Source organism: Cygnus atratus, chromosome 1, assembly GCF_013377495.2.
Source record: "Cygnus atratus isolate AKBS03 ecotype Queensland, Australia chromosome 1, CAtr_DNAZoo_HiC_assembly, whole genome shotgun sequence".
In the NCBI taxonomy this organism is placed as follows: Eukaryota; Metazoa; Chordata; class Aves; order Anseriformes; family Anatidae; genus Cygnus; species Cygnus atratus.
Window position 1 is genome coordinate 38154465 of NC_066362.1, and position 23880 is coordinate 38178344.

General features: G+C 38.3%; 2 protein-coding genes across 3 annotated transcripts in view; both read left to right on the forward strand.

Moving 5' to 3' along the window:
- RAB3IP (RAB3A interacting protein) overlaps nt 1-14007 on the forward strand; it is a 29652-nt gene extending 15645 nt beyond the window's left edge. For both annotated transcript variants that reach the window (XM_035544245.2, XM_050708051.1), the window contains 7 exons: nt 1102-1179; nt 1538-1741; nt 4513-4641; nt 6880-6992; nt 10416-10515; nt 10607-10676; nt 13633-14007. In XM_035544245.2, coding sequence (XP_035400138.1) covers nt 1102-1179; nt 1538-1741; nt 4513-4641; nt 6880-6992; nt 10416-10515; nt 10607-10676; nt 13633-13715 — 777 coding nt within the window. In that variant the 3' untranslated portion in view covers nt 13716-14007. The remainder of the gene's footprint in view (nt 1-1101; nt 1180-1537; nt 1742-4512; nt 4642-6879; nt 6993-10415; nt 10516-10606; nt 10677-13632) is intronic.
- Nucleotides 14008-16429: 2422 nt separating this feature from the next.
- Nucleotides 16430-23880, forward strand: part of MYRFL (myelin regulatory factor like) — a 44568-nt gene continuing 37117 nt past the window's right edge. Inside the window, exons 1-2 of the mRNA XM_035544155.1 lie at nt 16430-16475; nt 23496-23586. Coding sequence (XP_035400048.1) covers nt 16430-16475; nt 23496-23586 — 137 coding nt within the window. The remainder of the gene's footprint in view (nt 16476-23495; nt 23587-23880) is intronic.

Genomic DNA, 23880 nt, shown 5'->3' on the forward strand with positions numbered 1-23880 from the left:
GGTAACATGCTTTGCTTTTAAAGGTGCATCCCTAAGCAGAAACTGCATGGTCGATGTTAAATGTATTTGTACACATTGTATAGATGTGTATGTGCCCATTCCTGCATGTGTCTGTCACTAAGAGAATTTTATGAACCCATATTATACAGCTATGTTGAATGACAATGGGAGCCAGATGTTCTGGTGTGATGATGTATGACGTTTTTGTTTTATTTATATAGCGTCCAGATGTGTGCTAGGCGCTTTACAGATATGAGAAGAATCCTATCCCAAGTAATTTAGTCAGTGGCCCTGATCTTTCAGTTCTTGTTGCCTTCAGTAAGTGCCAAATAAGAACAGAAATTTGATCACAGGCATAAATTGCTGGATCAGAGCCTAAACAAATACATTATGCAGACAAAAGGCTTAGAAGTCTGAGGTAAAAAGATGTTTAAAAAAAATCCCAGTCCTTTTATGCTTTGTTCATTATTAGCTTAGCCTTGCTTACTTACTTGGATTGGGTTTTAGTGCCTTTTCTATTCTACTTAAGAAATGTTTATTAACCCATAAAGTACTTTTAAGCTTTTACTTTACTTTTTTTAATTGATGGTAAGAATTCACACTTCAGTTGTTTGACGAGTTTTTTCATGCAGAAGTTTACAGCTGATTAAAATAAAACTGGTTATTCTGGCTAGAAGGGAGAAGTTCTTTTGAATGTTCTACTGTGCCCGTGTTGCTTTTGTTGCTACCAGTTAAATTTTTCTATTGGGGGTCAAGGAACTTCAGTTGTCAGCTCCTGAAATGTGACCAGAGCCTGGTATTCATGACAGGTATTGTTTCTGGTGGAGGGTGGTGGTGGTGGCGGTGGCTGTGGCTGGGAGGAATTGCTGAATATCTCTATCTGGGCTCAAGATCAAGGAGAAGGAACTTGCTGGTGCAGTGATGAATCCAAATAATAGATTTTTGCTATGTAACTATTTAACTTCAGCAGATTGTTGCACAGCTTACAAGTTTTACAAGTAATCTTTGTGAAGCAAAAGTATGATATAACGGCAGGATTTTTTTAAACTTGATCTTGTAAATTTATTGAAGCATTTACACCAGCTAAACATTTTTTTACAGGAAGCACATAAAATGGTTAAAGAAGCTAATGTCAAACAAGCTGCAGCAGAAAAACAGTTAAAAGAAGCACAGGGAAAAGTGAGTTTTTTCCAACTTGCTTGCTTTGTCTTTTCACATATTTCTAAAACTATAGTGTGAACGATAAAAAGATGTGCATACATTATTAAAATATATACTGAGTTGTTCTGTGTTGCCTTGACCTGTTCTTAGCTAACGCTGATAGATGTAGAGTCTTTTTCGGAATCTTATCAGATAGCTAGCAAGGTGTGCAAGAAGCCAGTGTTATTAAAATACGCAGTTGCATAGGGATCTGTGTTAGTACTGCTGGAAAATGGAATTTTGATTTGAACAGAGGTAATTGGAAATTGTTAAATGATTTAACACGTTTGTAGGCTAATATGATATTTTTGTTTGACTTTCCATTTTTATTTTCAAGATTGATGTCCTTCAGGCTGAAGTAGCAGCATTGAAAACGCTAGTACTGTCTACTTCACCGACATCTCCAACTAAGGAGCTTCAGTCTGGTGTCAAAACTCCTTTTAAGAAAGGGCATGCAAGAAACAAGAGTACAAGTAGTGCTATGGGTGGCAGTCATCAGGACCTTACCATGATGCAGCCAATTGTAAAAGACTGCAAAGAGGTGAGGATCGTCCTCTTTTTGCTAATAAGCAAGTTTTATTGTTTTTTCTCAGTGTTTTTTTCTCTAGTATATACTAAATCTTGCAATACTGTTTATTGAAGAGAGATTTTTGTTAATGAAAGACTGTTTTTACACACATCAGCAGGTGCTGTATGACAACAGTGTAACTGGACGGCAGGCTCTAGTTGCTTATTTTTTTTTTTAAACAAAGTCCACCACTGGAAATTCATTAGTTTTCATAAACGTTTCATAGAAAACTGTCACAAGAGGAGTCATTGTTTTGTAGATCAATAATGGGTGAAAGGGAGTTGGGGGGAGGGAACAGAATCAATGATAATTTATTAAAGAAGAGAAGAGTTACCACTGGAGTCCCAGAAGGCCTCTGTTTTTATCTGCTCATGCTGTTGAGAATGGGGAAGTACTGAGGGAATAGCTTGGTTCTCAGGTCCTCAGAATGTAGTATCTGAAAGTGTCCAAAGAGCTGTGAGAAGGGTCTATCTCATGACAGTGAATGGGTAGTGGAACAGCAGATGAACTTCAAAATCAATAAATGAGAAGTAATATACCTAGAAAAAAAAAGGCAACTATAGCAGACGTGCAGTTGTGGGCTTGGAATTAGCTACGTGATGCAGGAAAAAAAAATTCAGTGTACTTGTAGATAATTCTCTAAAGGTACCATATCAGTGTTCAGTGATGATCAAAGACCTACAGAGGCTTAGGATTTGTTAGGAAAGGAACAAGTGGCAAACAAAAAGTGTTACACGGATGCATACATTTACCTCCCTGTTTATACATCAATTTCTGCACACAGCTATGATACCTCCATCTCAGAAAGGACATAATGAAAATACAAAGAAGTATGATGTGATCTAAGCAATAGAAGCCTTTCTGTGTAGGGAGACTAGGGCTCTTTACATTGAGACACTCTGAAGGTAGAGCAACAATCTATACAATCGCAGGTGACAGGGGGAAGATGAATGGTGGACAACGATTAATGATTCCCTCTAATGAGAAAGCTCTGGAAACTAACCTCTGGGTGCCAGCATCCCAGACAACTACTCTCTAGTATTTGGGAGTAACCTCAAGGATACGTAGATGTGTCTACTGCTTTTGCTATTGAACATGTTTTAGGCAAGCTGAATAGCTGCTTGGATCTTAGGCAGGCAGGTAACGTCTACTCAGTATAAATGCTAAATGCATCAGTGTTTTTTTATTTTTCAAAGAACTGAAACGTTTCTTTAATGTTTTTTATTGTAAAATTAAAACATGAAAATTTTAAAAATTGTAGTTACAATTGGCTGTGTATTTGATTGCAGGTAATCAAAATTTTGATTTAGTGAAAGTGCAAGTAAAGGTAGGGAGCAGATATACATGTAACTGTAGATTGGAAAGGAAGAGCAGGAAGCTATATTCACTGAGCAATTTTTTCAAGGCAGCTTATTTATAAATTGTAGGTTTGGGTAAAATGAGTTAGATATAGAAAATAATCAGTAGTTGCTAAGAAATGCATTATAACTTTTTGATTTATACTGTACGATTCTAAAATAGCATTTTTCTTCTGATATCCCCTGATTGTACTCATTTTAAAACCAAACCTAAGGTGGGTTTTAAGGTATGGGAAATGCTCCTTTAGGGAGCAAGTTACACCTATTGAGTTTCGTTCATGGAATGAGGCTGGTGGCCTAGCAACCAGAACGTTTGTGGACAAGCTTAATTAAGATGGTCGGTCCTGATTGTACCTGAGTGCAAGGCAAGTAGCTCTAATGGAAAACAAATCTGCAGTCTAATTTTTGTAGAATTTTTTCAAGGAAAAAAAAGAAACAAAAGTACTCCCTGAAACGTGTGTAAAAGAATGGTAAAGTGCTGGGAGTTCAGAGAAAGAATAAAGAAAGAATAAAGAATATGGTAAAGAATAAAAGACTAAAAGAGGTTGGTTCTGATCTTTTAAAATGAATTAAAAATCAAAATTGATTTTTAGCTTACATTGTTTTCCCTTTTTCACTATCTCATCTACATTATTTGTTTTTAATATTATAAGACTTCAAAATGACATTTGCTTTTTAAGATGCATATTGTAAAAGCAGTATTAATTTTTGTTGTTGGTGTCTAAGGTTTTCTTTAAAATACATTCTCTTAAAATACTGCTTTTCATCCTCACTCCTCCTTTTTGCACTTTTATCTGTTTCTCTTACTCTGGAGTGGAGTGGCAAAGAAGCTCACAGTGGGAACAGCATTGAGATCTGCTTCTCATTTTTCCATTTTAGTAATCTTTTTGTTTGTCTTCTGTGCTTTGACTGCAGTTTGTTTTTTTTTTTTTTTTCCTCATTCTGCATGACTTCCTGCCATTTCTAGAGGCACTTTTTCTACAAGACTATTTCTTCCATTTGTTGCATCTCATCTTTGGGTTTTATTCCCCTCACCTTCCTGACCTGTCTTTGGCCTGCAGTTTATATCTCTCCATATATCTTCAGGTTTTGGTTTTGGGAATGTAAGCCTGTTATAATACAGAAAAGGGATCTGACAACCAATTGGAGGGAAAAGGCGCTGAAGTCTGTGTCAACAGAATCTCAAAGCCAGTCTGAGCATGTCAAGTTGGTGTCACATAACTTAGGGAAAGTGAATTTAAGGAGGTGTTTGTAGCTGGGGCATAGTAATATTCTTTCAGTGTGGTAGGAGACAGTCTTCAGCCTCATTATTTACCTGTGGATATTTGTAGATGATCAACTCCGGTGTGATAATTACAGCACTAAATATGTGAATCTTTGTTTTAGGCTGACCTATCTTTGTACAATGAATTCAGATCTTGGAAGGATGAGCCTACGATGGACAGAACATGTCCTTTCTTGGACAAAATTTATCGGGAAGATATTTTTCCATGTTTAACCTTCTCAAAAAGTGAGGTAAACAGTTTAAATGTTGTCACAGACACTTTTCCTTTAAATATGTTCCATTAAGCTAACTGACTATTAAAATCTCTTCATATGAAGCTTTACCATTTGTGTTCCATTACAGTATAACAGTTTATAGTGAAGTACCTAAGATTATTCTGGAGTATTGAAATAAATCACTTCTTCTTCACCATTTGCTTTTCTAGATATGGCCGCATAGGTGGAGATTATCTACACCTTTAGATGTTAATGCTGTCTAGCAGAATCAATGTTTGTAGGAATGGATGGTAGGTTTTCGCTCAGTATGTCCAAGGTACTGTTTAGTAGACGCAGTGTCCTGTCGCTGCCCCTTGTTTATAGAGCCCAACATAGTTAATTTTGTGGCCCTATTTTCTCTCCCATCAATCAGAGCAGGCGGAAAGCCAAGTCTGGGTATCTTCTTGAAGAGAGGTTTGAATTTCAGGAATTAGACTTTGGGATTTGAAGTGATTCAGCAGGGACACTTTGGGAATATGGTTTCAGATTAAATGAATGATGTGACTGTGTGATTTTTCCCATTCCCTGCTTTCCCCAACACAGAGGAAGGAATGGTGTTTTACTCATCCTGGGATTACTGTGGAACTGGTTCCAGCTGCAACTGCTGTACTTACTCTTTGTTGTTAAGCGGCATTTATGGGCTGTAGTTGTAGTATCACTCTCCAGAGGAAAGGAACTTTATTTGTAGATCTTTAATAAAGTAATAACAAATTTTAAAGCCCTCCAACTTGATTTTTTTTAATAAGATTAAAACTCTCAGATGGAAAAGGCTGTATTTTTTTCAGGATAGTTATCTGTTTTTCTATGGTGTGTGCACTTTTCCCGTGCTTTTCATCTGCTGTTACTTTCTGGCCAGAAGCATGCATGATCTTCTAGTTAATTGTATACCAGTTCATTATGGTTGGTCTTGAGCATCATATGAAACTCAACCACTAAAAAGTTTACTTTGTTACTATGGGAATTAAATTACTTCTGCAATGTGTGTAAGTAGGCCACCCTGCTGTCTTTCCCAGCAACTTCATTTTTTTTCCACCTCAGTAGTGGTACAGTTACTGTAGAATCCTGTTTCCTCTCAAGGAAAGAATGAGGCTTCTAGCACTGGTCAGCTATAGCAGTTATTGTTTCCAGATGCTGTGCATAGTGACAAACTTCTGTTTTCCTTTGAATAACAGCAAGCTACTGTGCAGTTAATAAATTACACGTGTATTATGTTTTTGAATAATTGGGAATGCAGTTTTCTGAATATTTGAAGTATTACATTATCTCTTTGTAGACCCTTGTGTATAGATGTCATCTTGTTTTGTATTTGGTAAATGGTATTGGGAGAGTATTTTGTATAAATTTCTTTCGTAACATTCTAGTTTTAAAACATTTAAAGTACAATTGAAAAATATTTCTATTAGTAGCAAGGCATGTGGGCACAAAATTATGTTTAACTGCTAACATAAATAGTACAGTCTATTAAATCAAGGTAGTGGGTATTACTTGTGCATACTTAAACAGTAGTCTTGGGCAAGTGTTGAGTCCAGTCAAGCAAAAAGAGCATATTTCTAGTGTGTAATGGTTGTGGGATTATAAATAATAAACAAAGTTCAGTTCTTTATGTTAATGAAGGGGATGTTTTAACTATGCCAGTGTTCCAAAGTCACAGTAGCCTGTTGGCTATTCCATATATTGTTCAGTCTTGTTTGAACACCATTCTAAAGCTATCTTTGGCTGAAAAATTGGACTAATATTTACTTTTTTTTGGCAAAGTATAGAAGTCATACTGCATCATTTCGTTTTTCCATAGAACATAATAAAATTAGAGCAATTTTTAAAGTAAGCAAAGTTTGTGCCATATCCACTATCTGAAAGAAACACTGCTTGTGCAATTGTATGTGCTATTTGGGCTTATGAGGAATGACTGAATATACAGTTAGCATAGTAGTCAAGCATAACATTCCGTGCTGTAAAAGCAGTTATCTTGCCTCAGGGAGGGCAGGGTTATTTAGAGGGCAGAATTTAAACTGGAGCCTGGGAATGGGACCTCTTGTGTATGGCATAGGCAAAATCTCATTTGTAGTTGAATTTCCGTTTGAGTTGACTTTTTCAGTTCTGTTTGAGTTGACTTTTTCAGTTTTCCTAACTTTACAAAGGCAGAAATGTGTCACTGCTTTGAGGCAACGGATAACACTGAGCTGTTTTTAACTGCTTTCTAAATTTCTCTTGCAGTTGGCCTCAGCTGTTCTGGAAGCTGTGGAAAACAATACTCTGAGCATTGAACCTGTTGGCTTGCAACCTGTTCGATTTGTGAAAGCTTCTGCAGTTGAATGTGGGGGACCAAAGTATGTTAAGCTAACAGACGGAGGGGGAATCTGCACTCATTTGAGATAACTCTTGGATTGAGAAAACTGCTATCAACTGATCACCTCATTGAAATTTGTATATCTTAAACTTGTAAATATTTCTTAAAATCTCAGATTTCAAGATTGCTGTTTCAAAATTTTATGGTGAAAGTAAGCAACTAAACTTAAATGGTAAAGGTTTGTTCTATATTAGCATTTTAAGATAAATTTTCTGTTTGGGAGAGCTGCTTGTAGTCAGTGCATCCTAGGTGAAGTAAAAGTAACATTCACTTCTGTGAAGACCAGCCTGATACTTAAAAATGAAGTCTTTTCAACTAAGGCTATCGCCTGGAAAACATAGTGAAAAAATAGGTATAGAAGTATTACAGGCTGAATGTCAGACATCTTGAAATATTTATGGTATAAGAAATGGAGGACATATGTAGCATAGTGGCAAAGTCAGCTGAGGGATATGAGAGGAGATTTGTAAAGTAAACTGTCTGAATGTGAGCAGGAGGAATGTAAGGAAGAGGGATTGAAAGTGAGGATGAGTTTAAACCTCAAGTAAGAAGTGTGGATGAATGACCAGATGGCTGATTTAGAAAGTTTGGAATGGTCCTAGAGGAATCTGAGGCAAGACTTGATGTCAGGTACTGATGTAGACAATAAGGTTAGGTGGGAGAGACTTGCCTGAGGCACTGGGGCTTTGATGAACATGGAGAGGAAGAGATTTCTAGTGTGCTTTGGTGTATGTCAGGGTTAAGCAAACAAAGCCACTGTTAATACAGAACCTTCCACATTTTGAGAAAGTCTTCACTTATCTGCTGGAGATCTTTTGGACAAGATAACATTTCTCTGTAATACTTATTTTGATAGACTCAGGTTTCTGGTAGAAGACTTGCATCAAAATGTTTTCATCTAGTTTTTTTTCTTTCTTTCTCATTGCTACTGTTTTTAAATTCTCGCTTTTCCTCATTATTTCTGGGTTGAAGAAAAAATACACTTAACACTTCAAAGAAAGTTTTTACTTCTCCTTCTAAAGAATCTGTATAAAACGAATATTGTGTTTTACGACTTAAGCTAGTAAGGATCAAAGACTACAAAATTCAGGCATTCAGATATTCTTCAGCTTACTACTGTCACCAGAAAATGTGTTCTTTGAGCTGTAACAGTCCCCAGTCTTAAGGCCTAACCACAAGTGATGGAGCTACTCAAGGGTGGTGATTTCAAGTCCAAGAGGCACCACTATGAGCTGCCACAGAGAGTGGGGACAGCAAGAAGCTACTGAAACAAGTGTGTCATTAAAGAGCAATTGGCAAACTCCTCTAAAATTGTTGTGGTTCAAGCAACTTTCCTGCATCTTGATAAAGTACTCCAAGAGGGCACTCGTTTGCATCAGTCAAAAGTTTAATGAGATTTTTAACCTTTTTTTCTCCAATGTAATCCAAACTAGTTGGCTGGGCATAGATTAATATTTTGAAAGATCCATGTGCAAACTGTACTTTAGTTACTTTAGATGTATAAAAAAAGTATATCTTTTTTCTTGCTTTTCCCACTGTCATGTAGTGACAAACACTTCTATGTTATTGTTTGTAGTTAAGTAAGAGGTGAGGAACGTGCAGTATTTAAGCTTAATTTGACAGCAAATGTGCTCTGTCTTAAATATTGCTGGCACCGAATGGGAAACAGCTGTTTTGGTTTTTTACTTAATCAGAGTAGCAGTTTTGCAGTTTCATGTTTTCTATTTTAAATGGTGAAAATCACTATTTTTATTGAAACCATGTTCTTTAATAGGTAGCATAATGTAGACAAGCAGTGTAAATAAATACTAATGGCAATTAGAATAATGCTCCTAAAGGAATTCTTTTTATTGTACAATTGCCTGGAGGATAGAGGGAACAGATGCATAAAATAGCAGGTAATAAATTGCTCAACAGCAAAACAAGGAGTGGAGGGCAGGGAGCTGTGATAATAGCGAAGAAAGGTTCTCGACATACAAAAGTTATTGAATAGTGCCTGTGGTGGTGTGTAGGAAGTATTGCCTTAACAAAAGACAGCTGGGTTTCCCCACAGGATTCGAGTAATTGTCCCCATGGGGAACGAAGCAGTAAGCTGTACAGTGCAGAACTCAGCCATTAGTAGTAGCTGTCATGCCAGTGTTTAACCTGGTGTGATGGAAGATAACATATAGAAGGTAGTTCTGTTGCCAGAAGGGAAAAAAGGGCTTTATTTTCTTAGCATTAAAAATCTGTTTGCCTGCTCACAAAGGCTTGGCTGTAATTGTGATCAGCTTGCTTCAGCCACTGTAGTATTTCTTGGATCAATGGACTTCTGTCAGTCCTCATAAATTACTGTGGAAAATCATATACACTCTTCAATTTGCTCTTGCCTTGCATGATTTTGTGGGCCAGCTGCAGACTATTTAAAAGGGCCTCTGGGCCACTGTTTAGAACTGTAGAAGCTTAATAATTTTTGTTTCACTTTTGAAAGGCTTCTTCTTCTTATGCTCCCTTCTTTCATGAGGTAGAAATGGAAGGGAGAAGAGCCAGCAGCTTTCAAAATCAGTGAAACAGTGGATACCATGACAACCCAGTTCATCCGAGATACTGCAATATAGAAATTCCAAGTAAATCACATTCCTGGTGTATTTACATTGTATTACTAGCAGTTTCTTCAAGAGATGTCAAACTTTAGAAAAAAGAATGCTGGAAGAATTATTTTGAATTCTGTACCTTTTCGTGAATTCTGTTTGGAAAACTCCTGGCGACTACTGACCTTTCCTTGATCCTGTATAATATACAGGAACAGGACCAGAAAAAGTACATTTATTTTACTGTCACTTTTTATAATGGTAATGGAAAGAATTATTCTCAAGCAACCTGTTTTCCTTTGCCTCAAACTTTTATACACTGAAAGTAGAAAATGTGATTTCAGTTTGGGCATAAATGCGAAGCTTATCTTGGAATGCATCTGACAGAGACTTCAGAAGCTTCAGAATTATTCTATAGGCCCAGATTTTTTCTGACATGCAACATCAAGCAGAAATTTGTATATAAAAAAAAATCTGTTTAATTGTTGGAATCGATAATTTAAACCAAGTTTATTTCACACATAAGGAGTTGAGGAGTTCCCATTGTTCCAGACTGTCAAACATGAACTAGTGAATGTGGAAGTACCTGACCAAAGCTGACAAAAGATTTAAAAATCAGAAATATATCATGATGCACTGGTGTTGAAACAAAATTAGTCCTTGTTGAGCTAAAATAGTTGACGTCATTTTAAAGTTAGAATTATTACATTAAGGCAGAAACTTGAGTATCTGAGCTAATACAAAGTAATTACATTAACGCTTTAAATACATGTGGGTGTTAGACATTAATGTCAGATTTGTTTATTAAATTATGCAAATGTTATATTTTGTAGGAAATGTGCTCTCAGTGGACAAAGCAAGTCATGCAAGCATAGAATCAAATTAGGAGATTCAAGCAGCTACTACTACATTTCTCCTTTTTGTCGTTACAGGGTAAGTAATTTAGCATGATTTAACTTTGAGTAGTATTTTTTCCATAACATTGTACGAAATATTGACCACCATTATTTTTATATCGTCTCAGATCACTTCTGTGTGCAACTTCTTTACATATATCCGATATATACAGCAAGGACTGTTGAAACAGCAAGATGGTGAGTAGTGAATTGTATTTTGCTTGTATAAACATGAAATTTACATAGTGCATGTGTCTAAAACTTGATATTGATTTTAATTATGAGAACTTGGTGATACCTACCCTCCCATGAAATTATAAAGAAAAAACAGTGCTTTTTAGTCCATTTAAAAATTACATTATTCAGTAAGAAATTTCATGAAAAATTCTGTGACAAGGGGAGTTAAGTGACAGTTTTTCTATACTGTATTCAAAAATGAAGGCTCTTTCACAATTTGTGGAAACATGGCCTTTTATCACTGTACATTGTTTTATTCTTCCAGTTACATTGTTTTGTTCTTGTTCAAGCTTGAAAACAAGGTCTGTTTTCTTGTTCCAACACATGGAATAGCGTGCAATTTCACTCAAAAAAAAAAAAAAAAAAAGTGTTGCATTGGATAGAGGGACCAGAAAATCTTCAGTTGGCTTGATCTGGATTCTTTGTTCACCTTGTGAATTGGCACATCTCTTCTCATTTTGTGCCTGGAGAACTCAGGCAGCCCTTCGTGTCAGTCTGTTCTTCAGGGAGAACTGACAAGGATGACAGTGTTTTTGGGTTACATTGTTTAAAGAAACAACAACAAAAAGCAGGAAATCAGACTGTAATCGTTTATCTGAATGCAGTTGAAAACTAAGCACTTGGTCTTTGATGTGGCATTGCAAGGTCTCTTGATTAGGACTCAGGATTCATAAATGCAGCTGCTTATGTAAGGCTTCATTTCGCACTGCACCTATCTTCCATCCACAACCCAAAAGGGAAATGTGTTTTTACTGCTGTTGCTTCAGGCTGTTTATTTTTCCCCACCAGAGTTACCTGGCTGCTTTGTTCCTGTCAGGACAGCATATCCAACAGCTGCCTGTTGAAACTCTTATCTGGGCAGTGAATCGGAAATTTGCTTAACTGTGCTATTTGGTTTTAGTATGTCCATATAAAAGAAGATAGCTATGAAAGTGTGTATACTGTATATCTAGGTTACTTAATTCTGGATTTAAAAAAATACACTGTGTATTTTGATCTATGCAAAAACATGCTGTATTTTGATCTATAGTCATCTCTTCTGATGTTCCCCACTTTGAAGAGCTCAGGATTTTAGATAAACCAAAATCCCATATCTAACCTGAGGTATTCCTGAGGTTACAGACTGTTCTTTACCCAAACAATGCCATTTACTTTCCTTTCTAAAGGGATTTATTTTCATGGAATTTACCAGAAAAGTTACCTATTCCATATACTGAATTATGTTTAATAAAAGTTTCAGACAGTGGTAATTGTTACTGAATTACTGTCATTGGAGAAGGCCTTGAAAATGCATTATTTTAAGCTGTAATCTGGTTTATATTTAAAGGCTTTTACTTTCCACAACCGTACTGTGGCTGTTTAACAAGCAATGGGCGGCTCAGCTCCGCCATGCTGTTCTCTCTCTCCTCCTCCTCCTCAGATGAGCAGGGAGAGGAAATACGGTGGGGAAAAGTTTAATTAAAGGAAAAGGGAGGAGGAAAAAAAAAAGACTGTGGAGAAGGAAAAGGAGAAAACTGTTACTCTGCACTTCCCATCAGGAAGTGATGTTCAGCCACCAGAAGCGGGGCCTCGATACACACAGCGGTTGTGTGGGCAGACAAATGCTTCCGTAACAGAAGTGTCTTGTCTCCACCCCCCCTCTTCTCCTCGCTCTTCCCCAGCTTGTATCGCTGAGCGTGACACCGTACGGTATGGGACATCCCTTGGGCCAGTATAGGTCAGCTGCCCTGCTGATGTCCCTCACTCAGCCTGCTGGCCTTGGGGCTGTGCTGGGGAGATGCTGTGCCAGCACTGCTCGGCAATAGGCAGAACATCCGGGCGATATCAACGCTGTTCCAGCTGCAAGCACAGAGCACAGGACTGTATGGGTTGCTGGCGGAAAGTTAGCTCCTTCCCAGCCAGACCCGGTACAAAGGCATATATAGTTTTGACTAAAAATTGTTTACCTCACTATTAATGAGATAAAGAGATTGACTTAGTGTTTTATCCATCAAAATGGTTTCAGCATCATCAGAATTATTTATTCTTCACAAGTAACAAAAAATTGGGCTTGGGTTTTTTCAGATCAATTGTCATCTTTACCATTAAAAAATTTTGGATTTGTAGCTTTATGTAAATATTCCAACAACATCTGTAGAAGAATGTGGGCACTCCTAATTGTCCTCATTGTTCATATTTCTTCTGCTAAACCGTATCATTTTTGAGACGGAGTTCGCTTCTGCAAAAATGCTTTTTGAAATATGGTACAGGAGACCTTAACCTCAGGTTAATAACCTTTGTATTCAGTCTACATCATAATCTTGACTGCATGGAAATAATTTTTGTCTGGAATAATTATATACTCAATTATTTTGATTTGTGTTGCAGTGATGTTTAGCTGTGTAAGGCATGCACCAGGCTCATCATGTTTGGCAAAATACAGATGAAATTAAAAAAAGTCTTTCCTCCCTAATTCATTGCTGCTGTCAGATTTCTGGTAGGAAAAACAAAAGAGGGAGGAAGAAGGATCGAATGGAAAAATTACAACAAAATTATAGGTTTTGTGATGAAAATTTTTACTTAGTCAACAAGTTCTACTTCTTTCGTTTTGCAGTCTTTTAATTATACAGAAAAATGAATCAATGGAAAGGACAATTACATTGAGACACTGCAATTAATTAAAGCTGAAAAGAAGTACTGATGTAGTTTTGTTCCCCAATTAAAAAAAAATAACCTGAAATTTAGTCTTTTAATTGGACCATCTCTTAGAATTTTCAAAATAAAATATTTTTTTCAAAAAAAATCACAAATAGCACTCACATTTTAATTCTGGTTTCACTAGATGTTTGTTACTTCTAAAGTTTCCTTAAACTGAGGCAATGTGTATACTTCAGTTAAAATATTAACTCGCGTTTAATGATATTTTTATCTGTTTCAGTGGATCAAATGTTCTGGGAAGTTATGCAGCTGAGAAGAGAGATGTCACTAGCAAAACTTGGCTACTACAAGGAAGAACTCTAAATCTTTTTACTCTTGCGCATGCATGAACTTCATTTAATATACATAACTCCAAAATTTCGGAATCTTTTTTGTCACTTGATATTTATTTCCACAAAGTGGGTCCAAGATCTTTCTCCTTTTGCAGATTGCACTAAGAAGTACTGTGATTGTTTTAAACTGACCTATGCTGTATATGCGTACATAATAATATCTAGTTGAACAAATGTGGTAAGCACTTGCAGGTGTATTAGTGATTGTAATTTACATTAAAAAACAAAACTTCTGATTAAATAAATGTTAGTCTGAAGCAGTATCTGTTGTCTGTTCTTTGCGATGCAGAATGTTGTGAACCTCCCTGAAAAGCTAAGTAATTCCAAGCTGTGACACTGAGATGATTTCATGATGGAGGAATGAATGTCTGGTATTTTCCTCAATGTAGTGTTTAGATGCATGTATGTGTCTTCTATATGTACGTATGCCAATACAGTTAACAGACGATTAGGAGAACTTGGTATTCTTGTAAGTGCTGCTTTCCTATATTTTTCATTTTTCATTTTTAAAGCAATAGAAGAGAATTGTATACTGTGAAGAGTCAACAGCATAATAAACTGGGCTGTCCTCTCTCACTAAAGTAGGATGCTTTTCAGACATCAAGGAACAATGAAGTTTCCTTGGTCCCTCTTTGGCTCTTACTCAGACAAGTTAGAAATCTGACCACTAAAAACTTTTATTTCCCTCTAATTTGCTTTCATTTGAGTTTTTTTTTTTATTTCTTTGAATGGTTTTTCTACTTTTTTGAAATTTCCAATTTCCCTGTTTTATACATCAGTTTTCCATAGCTGTCTTTACATCTGCAAAACATCTATTCCACAAGTTTCTTTAGCATGTTGATAGTAATTTACATGTAACATTAGTTGTGGCCAGTCCATAGCACTTTGTCAGCTGCTCCTTAGTTGTCACGCTCATGCGGGGGCTGCCCACAGGCAACAGCTCTTCAAGAACTGCTACCACATGGCTCCGTACCACGGGGTCCATCCCCCAGGAGCAAGCTGCTCCAGAACGGGTCCCCCACGGGCGGCAGCTCCCCCCACACCCCCTGCTCCTGCGTGGGCTCCTCTCCACGGGCTGCAGCTCCGGCCCGGGGCCTGCTCCTGCGGGGGCTCTCCATGGGCCGCAGCCTCCTCCAGGCCACATCCACCTGCTCCACTGGGGGCTCCTCCATGGGCTGCAGCCCGTGATTTTTGTCAATCTATCACTGGGTAGATGCTACTACTGGTTCCTGCTGTAGAAATGTGGAAGAATTCTAGCTTCAGCTGTTAGAAAAAGGTTGTTTCTTAGGTCAGTTAAGCTAAGGAACCTGGTTTTATTCAGTCTTAGAAAACAAATTGTATTTGTTGACTCAGAAATGCTTCCTAAATGATTGTTAATACTTAGTTTACATAAAGATACCAAACTGTTTCCAGGATTATCTAATAGTAATTAAATGATAGTTTGTAGCTGCTGCTATTCTGACTTAATAATCCTTTACAAATGTTGCTCATTTAACCAAAGAAGTTAAAGATTTTTTTTTCTCTACATGATAGTCTCAAGACAAAATGTATCTAAAGTTTATTATACAAGAGACTATTTTCTTGTACTAGGGACTACAGAGATGTACCACTTAGGTGATAATGGTTGTTTGGCTTGATTGTATTGATGTATGGTAAATACTGAATTAGTTTGCTTCTGTTTTCACATTTCTTTCCCTAAATTATTTTCTATATCTTTAATATAAGTTGTCTGTCATGAGAAACCCATGCCACTATGAGTGTCTGGGCTTGGAACAACTGCACAACAGGTACTTGTCTGGTGAATGCAACTACTTTAGAAAATGGCTTTATTCCATATTTCTTGACTTCATTGAAGCTTTTGTTTATAACCAAATGCAAAAAAAAAAAAAAAAAAAAAAAAAAAGGTGGTATCTTAAAGGAGTTATCTTAAAGGAAAAAAAGGAGGTACTCAAAATACCTGAATATTTTTCCGCTGTTTGCTTATGGATGACACAACAGGGGCAATCTTCGGTATACAAAGACCAAGTGAGACAAAGTGAAACACGGTTTGCTGCTGGCCTTAAATACATTAGTTGAATACCTAGCCTTCCCTTGGGCTTTTCAAAGCTACCTGGGACAAACAGCTTCACCTGTAGTTTAGTAATGTAAAAGGTCTGCTCCTCTATAAGGAAACCGTGCTGCGAGACAGAACTTTTCTTAGAGCAGTTGGATAGCCTGGTGCTCAGCTGCTTAGATGGGTATGGTGAAACCACCCATGGCCCTGCACTTAAAACTGTTGGAGCACTTGGTCTTTCACCAATACTTGAAATTGCATCACCTGTGTGAAAGTACAGAGACAAGACAAGTGATTTTTATTGCTGCAATTTTTGCGCATGTGTAATTGTGATTAGTATTGGGACCAAAGGTCCCTAATACATTAAGCATACTAAACTGAGGAAAGCACATCGCCTTCACCTTGCCTCGAAAGTCCTACCAAATTTTTCTTTACGTGTAGCAGGGTTTCAGCATATCCTGATGCTAGTTAGGAAGGAATGAGAGTAGCTGGGACGAAGTCAGTTGAAACCTCTGACAAAAGCATGATGTGCTCCTTCATGCATTCATGATCACTTGGAAGAGAAACGGGGCGTTCTGCTCAGCGGGACTCTTCAGGCAGCAGGAAAGCAAAAACGCTTCTCCTGGCTTGTCATGGACGTGGTGGGAGAAAATGAAGCCCTGCAGCAGTTCTTTGAAGGTAAGAGTCTAGTTTTAAGGCAGAGTCTTAAACATTTCTTGTGGCAGCAAAAATACAGTAACTGTCTGGGATTGATTGAAGAAAAGACAAAGAAACAAACGCCCCGAAACAGAAGCTCTATTTATACAAAAGTAGCATGTAATGCAATACCGAAAAGAAACAGTACAAGTGGTGTAGATGCGCTGCAATGTGTTTTTCTTGGTATTTTGGGGAGAATAACAAAGGAAAGGTGGATCCTGTGGTGCAGTGCTGGTAACTGTCAGGAAGAAAACCAGGAAGTGGCCGAGGTCTCCTCACAACTTATCCCTTCTGCAACCGTAGTGATTTTCATGAGGTTGGGGAGGTCCCTCCCTACTCTACCTCATCATGTCAGGTTACAGAGGGTTTTCTTTCCACTCAAAATTCCTCTGAAGCTATTTGATTGTAATTGGATCTGAGAAATTAAAAGCCAATATTTTTGTTTGTTTGTTTTGGCTGGGATCTGTCCTTATGCCTTTTTCCCAAAGTCATTTGACATTCAGGCAGGACCTGTTGGTCCCTGCCTTTCTCTTACCACAAAATTTGCTTTCTACCAGATTCCTTAATCAAACTGCATCGCAGGCCCTGCCATGATGTTACTCAAAATGGCTGTTAAAAGGCTTACATATTTTTCACTATCTAAATCTTATTTTTTTCTTGCTTCAGTTTTCACTTTGCCTTTTTTTTTTTTTTTAACATTAACCTTTCAAATCCAAGCTTTTCTTTCTATATTTTCATTTCCTTCTCCTACCTGTGCAGATATTCTTCATCTGTTACCAGTCTTAACTAGAACTAGCCTTTCTGTTTGGCTAAAATGGTCAACATTTGTTTGCCAGCATTTAATTTCCATTAAATATTTTTTAAAAAGTAAAATATAAATAATTTTTAAATTTTATTTTTAATTTAACTTTAAAATAAAATTTTAAATTTAAATTTAAAAGAAAATTAAAATGTATTTATTTATTTAGGCTTGCACTAGATGAAAGGTGGCAGCTCTAACTTTTGACTTTGATTTCAGTCTAGGAAATGAACGTCTGCCTGCATTCCTCAAGGAATAGTTTTTAAGCCAAGAAATTTTGAATCAGTGAAACACAATCTAGGGCTGCTAGCAGGCAAATGTGTTGTTTGTAGATATTACAAAATTCATACCATGTTTCATAAGTTCACTTTAAGTCACAAAGATCAAAAGCTAATAAACTTGGATTTGCTTTCAGCAAGATATTTGTTTTTATCAAGCTATTTGTTCAAGTACTGTACTGCATAGCTGTTAAATACTCAAAATAGTGTTGAAGTACATAAAAAGCTGATTACCAGAAAACTTTTTAGGAAGTTCCTTGGGAAACAGCTTTCTGGGAAGTGTGGGCTGGGTTTGGTTGTTTTCTGTGGTGATTCTATGATGGTAGAAAGTATTTCAGGGATTTTAGCCGTGTGAGCTCTTTAGCTAGAATTACTAATTGTAATTGTACTAATTGTAATTCTAGAATGACTAATTTAACTCTCTTTAGAAGGTAGTTAGGTAGAACATCTGGGTGGGGGTGGGGGGAGAAACCCTGTCAATTCCATTTAATCACAGAAAAAAATGAAACATTTTGGAAAGTCATGTTCCTTTTGTGCGGTTCTGCTGTGTAGAACTAGAATATGACAAAGGTCTGCTAAAGTGATGCGACGTGGGGATGACATTTATTTCATTGTCTGGACACTGACACTAGATGTATGGCAAGGCTACGGAAGCTAATAACTCTTGCATTCAACATGTAAGTAGCTAGATCCCTCTTGCTGTTAAACCGCAGGTAAATTTCAAAAGGGAGTGGGCTGATTTAAAGGATGGCTTGCATTCTTTTCTTTCTTACTCCGCTGAATGTAAGGCCAACTTTGACTGCTTCTCTGCAGCTTAGCAGTACGGCTGGTGGTTTGGCTTTAGAATGCTTCCAAATGAGACAAGAGCAATAAACTGCTAAGTCTGATTTAGTGGCCTCTGAGATTAGTCATAGCAGCTGGAACATTGTCTTTCAAGGCTACAAAACAGCTGAGTCTTGCAATATCAAGTTTCAAATGCTGCCGCTGAGGAAGTCTCTGATTCATCAGTGCTTCAGCTTTGGCTTCCAAATGGATCAGCTGGCAACTAAGCACATTTATAATGTTTTGCTGGATTATTTGAAATTCATGAGCAAAAAAGAATCCCACTTTCCCTGCTGCTTTAGTTCCTAACAGTGTATATTTGTTCTCACACTCATTATAAGATCAACTTGCATTTGCAGTATTGACAAGGACAGTCTGAAGAAGTTTTCAAGGAAAATGAGATAATGTAATGATTGTTTTCCTGTAAATCGCTACTTTCAATAATCAATAGGCCTTAGATTAGATGTGACTCTGGCTGGGACTTGACCCTGGCTTTGTCTCATTCAAGAAAATGGCTTTTCTCTTGTGGTGTGGCTGTTCTGAAAGTTTTCTGTCTCATTTCATTCCTCTCACACTAGACACTTAATCTTTGATCTAAGACTTTTCCATGATTTCTCTTGAAATAAATACTTTTATTATTAAAACCTTTAGATTTTTGAATCAGTAACTTCCTATTTGTCAAGGGGAGGCCAGAGCTCCTTGTTAGCTTTTCTGCCTGACCGTCTGTAGCAGAGCAATCTATTCCTGCTGATGTTACCAATAAGGTGAGACACAGAATGTAGGCCAAAGTAGTTACACTGTTAAATTCAGCCATCTCCTGTTTTGCTGTTGTTAGAAGCTATGTTCAGGTGTCTGAGATGTGTGTTTGGCCTTAGTGCCCTCTGTGATCTCTAAAGGAGTCTCCTCATAGTGGAATCACCACCTCTTTGTAGTCATGCTCTTACGCGGATAACACTGAATATATCTGGGGGTCTTGGTAAACGAATTAAGCCACAGAACAAATGTGCCATTAAAAATGAAACACTTAAAAAGCCAAAGGCCTCTCCTACCATTTTAAGCATGAGAGACTGAAACAGGAATAAAAGATGACTTGAGAACTTAAAAGTACTCACTGTGAGATTCCTGTTTCTCTGGAAAATGCTCGTATTTGGGGGGAAAAGCCATCTATCTTGACACAAGCTCACTCCTTACCTGTTGGAGTGTCGTAGATCTTCCTGCCACTGAATAACAGTGGTAAGTCCTCACGGGTTGCAGTTCCTCCAGATAGAAGCTGTTTTGTCCTTAACCCTTTTCTGCTTGTTGCTGCCATGTGCCTGAGGTCCGTGTCCTTCGCCCTGATGGCTGAGCAGCTTCTGTCAATGACTCCAGTCTGTTCCAGTCAAAATGAACAGGACTATCTTCAATAACTTAAACACTGAGCAATACTTGGAATCCTTTTAGCATGAAGGAAGTTAAGGAATTATCAGCCCCCTGAGTAAGACTTACCTTACTGCAAGACTTACTTTAATGAAGTTCAACTGGACTTTTCACTGAGCTTTTATAGTGGCCCATAAAGTGTTTTAGTGGTACAATATCTCCACATAAAAATCAGTTATTAATTCCAAGAAAACATTTCCTTCAAGGTGCAAGGCTTTGCAGCAAGCTTTATGAACTTGTCCTTCAGAAGGCAAGTAATACTTAGCATTGAATGTGTTTTATGAGCCACTTATACATCTCCAACTGTATTTAAGGATTGTTCCCTGTATGGAATAGCTGAGGTTTTGACACGAATCTTACTACAAATAGCTAGAGTTGGCTGGGAACTTCCTGGCATACCTCTTTTAATGTCAAGTAATGTTCAGTTTAGTGTTCATCTGGAAAGCAGTGGCTATGCTTCGTGCCAAATTCAGACCTGTGTGTGACTTTCTCTGAAACAGCGACTCCAGGAAAGACATAAAAAGAACTGCAAGGAGTTTCTGGTTCTGTGCCCCCCAGCCTTCACTTTGTGTTAGATACTAGTGAAAAGGAGGTAACTGATTTAAACGCAGTAAGGCTCTGCGAGGAAGTGCTGAGAGAATTAACCGAGGCAGGATATTGAGGGACTGAGACTGCAGCTGTTGGCTTCAGGAGTGTATAGGGGAAACTGTGACTGGAGCCTCCTGGCTGGAGGAAAGGAGGTGTCTGCCAAAAAGGGATGTATGAACCAAGTCACTGTCAGACAGGGAGGACAGAGATCAGCCTACTCTGCGGTGCAAGTGGCTGGAAATAGGGACAGGCTAGCGGGGAATGGACAGGGAAACAAGGCAGTGGTAGAAGAGAGGTTTGGGACTTCATATCAAATGGGACAGAGCAACAGAATATCTGTTTGATTTTTGATGGAGAAATGGTCAAGATATAGTCCTATGCTGCCTATGACTGCAGTCTGTTCTGTGAGCAGCCCTGTGTGAAACCCCAGTCACCATATCGCCTTGCCTTTGAGTTTCCCCTTGCCCCTCACAGGCGCCAGTTATTTCTGCCGGTTCCTTGAGTAGCTGGCAGTCCTCTGCACAGTGACACAAGTCACCCAGTGCGGACGCTTCCCAGAGGATGGCTGGGCAGACTGTGCTGTGGAGTGTGGCCTGGGAGCAGAGATCCTTGTGTGCATGCTGATAAGGGCTGCTGATGCTGCACGTCCCCTGGCAGCACTGAGCCAGGCACGCGGTTTGGTGCAGGAAGCTGTACATGCAGAGGGGCCTCTCAGCAGAGCTTATGCGTGTACATACACATAGCTCTCTGCCCTCATAGTGGCTTTGGGTAACTGGCTTGCACACTACCAGGGAGCAACGAGAACAGTAAATAAACTCCCAGTCAAAATGCCAGTGTGCTTTATCATCCCCAAGCCCATACCTTTCAAGTGCTTACCATGTTTCAAAGCCTGTGAAACGAATGCCAGTGTTTTAAATATATTTGCATATGATCCAGCAGATCCTCCTCTGATCAAACATGCCAATGCAAGCACAGGCTGGCACAGAAAAGGAAAGTACATGCAGAAAGAAAGAAAAAAGGATGGTTATTAGAGAGAAGTTCTACAGCGCAGCCAAATGCACTGTGGCTCTTCTGTACATCAGCATCACGAAACGTTCATTAGCGGTGGGCTGTCTTCCTGGTGTGCTTCCTTCCTCCCCCAGCACAGAATTACTTATTCCTTCCTTCTCCTCCTACCCATTTAACTGTTAGTGCAAAATGTAGAGATTAAGAGGGAATGGTGCATATTGCTGTTGTCATCGCTAAGCAAGAGGGCTAATCCCTGGACTGTGGGATGCCCGTATGAAAGACCCTGTCCATTTTTGTTTCAGAGCTGCACTTCAAAAGAGTTTGTTTCTGATCTTGATCAAAATAAAACAATTCTTGGTTTTGTGGAACAGGAAAAACACGTTAGTAACAGGATTGTTTCATTATGCATGAGGGCCAGGCTACTTGAACAGGAGTTCAAGTTTTAGGGAGGTTGTTGAAGAAAGCCAGGCCCCTGTGTACTTTCAAGCTGTTTTTCGCAGTGCTTTGTTTGCTATTCCTTCAAGACTTTCCATATCACAATGTTGCTGAGGCAAGTAAGTCTGCTACACCTATCGAATCTGCTCTTCTCTGAAGTGCTTTGTATACAATGCTGGTATGTTTGGATGCAAAGACCTACCAGCACACCTGCAAGCTGCAATCTCACGGTGAACGGCAGCCAGAATTCAGCCTGTAGCAGCAATAAGCAAACGATTTCTAGATTCACCCGTGATCACAAAGCTATTTTGGAAACCTTTGTTAGCAACTTGAATTTATGTAGTAAGACACACACACACACAAGGGAATTCCTGTGCAAGGTGGTCAAAGCAGGTATTAGATGCTGCTTGCAGTCAAACAATGTCTAAACACTGGATCAAGAAAGAACCACGTGAGACAGAGACAACAGAAAAAAGAGAAGAAACCTTATGGCTTCTGTTACGCATGTGTCTGCTGCTAGTACAGTGAGAAGACTGTTAAAGCACCAAAGGCAGTTACTGCTCCTGTGCTTAATGAGAGTGATTAACCTCATGTTTTCCCACACAGCTGCAGAGTTAAGAGGAAGTGGTGTCAGCCACTCGCGGCTGAGCCACACAGCTCTCGATTTGCAGGCTACTCCACTTTACCCTGTGTAGTAGTGGGATAGGGCCATCCAGCTCCAGTGGCTGACTGGAAAAAGCAGTAACTTAAACTTCCTTATCTTGCTTGCTTTCTGCCTGAACACACCTGTGTTTATAGAAGGCTTGCTGGAAAGCTGGTGAGCCTGCGCAGTAGTTTTGTTTGTTTTTCTTTTCTTTTCTTTAAGGAGAGTTCCGTCTGACTTGCTTGACTTGCTAGGAAAGAACTCATGAGTTCCACAGACTTTATAATCATAAAATCTGTTTATAGCCTTCAGTAACTAAGCAGCAAAGGACAAAGTACTGAAACTTTCCACTCATTAATACATTTAACATGTTATTGGGCTGGGTTTTTTTTGTTTGTTTTGTTTGTTTGTTTGTTTTTCTAGGCAAAGAATACGAAGCCATCAATTCCTTTAACATTTCTAAAGCTTTATTTCTGTTTCCTTAATCTAAGTTTAGGACAATGGATTTTTAAATTATTTTAGAATAGCTTAAAACTATTAGAAACTCATGGGCAGTACCAATGCAGAAAGTGGATCTCTGTGAGACAACATCTGAGCTTTGACCCAATCACCTGTTTTGCTCCCAACATAAAAGGGTATGAAGTTATCTTCAGAACCCATTTTTTTTTCCAGTTGCAGATGGGAGCCCCTCATCCTCTTGCTGTGATAATTCAGTGAAGCCTTAATGACAAATACAAACTGGTATTTTCCTGGTGCAGCTCCAACATCTCCACCCTCACCTGTATGCTCTCTTTTGCTCTGCATTTCCTGTCATCCTTTCTCCCCAGAGTGTCTATATATTTCTAAACAAAAGGATAACCCATATGTCACACATGAGGTGTGCACCTCTGCTAGGACAGGACTGACTTTGTTTTCCTTGTGCGGGACAGTGGGCAGCATCACTTAGTTTAAAGTACTGTTGACTGTACAAATTTCACTCTCAGAATTCGTCTTCTTGACATCTTTAATTATAGGGCAAGATGTCCACAGAGCCTTGGAGAACCCCATGGTGGATACAAGTATGCTGGAAGAATTCATCAGTAGTGACTTAGAGTTTGGAACTTTGTAAGTATTACAGCAGCGAATTAAATTTTGTTTTCAGTAGCACATTCATAAAATCTGAATGCAACAGTCAGACCTGAAATCTCTTAATTTCAATAGGATTGTGGTGTACTTTTTTACTTACTTGAAACTGCGTAAGCGCTGGAAATATAAATTGCAGATATTAACAGAAATATGGTGGTCTTGTAGTTCAACAGAATGGATGACAATGATGTCTGGGATAATTCACAACTGTTATACTAATTATGGCCTTAAATGCAAAGCTGTTATTTTTTAATATAACTAAGTACTGCTTTA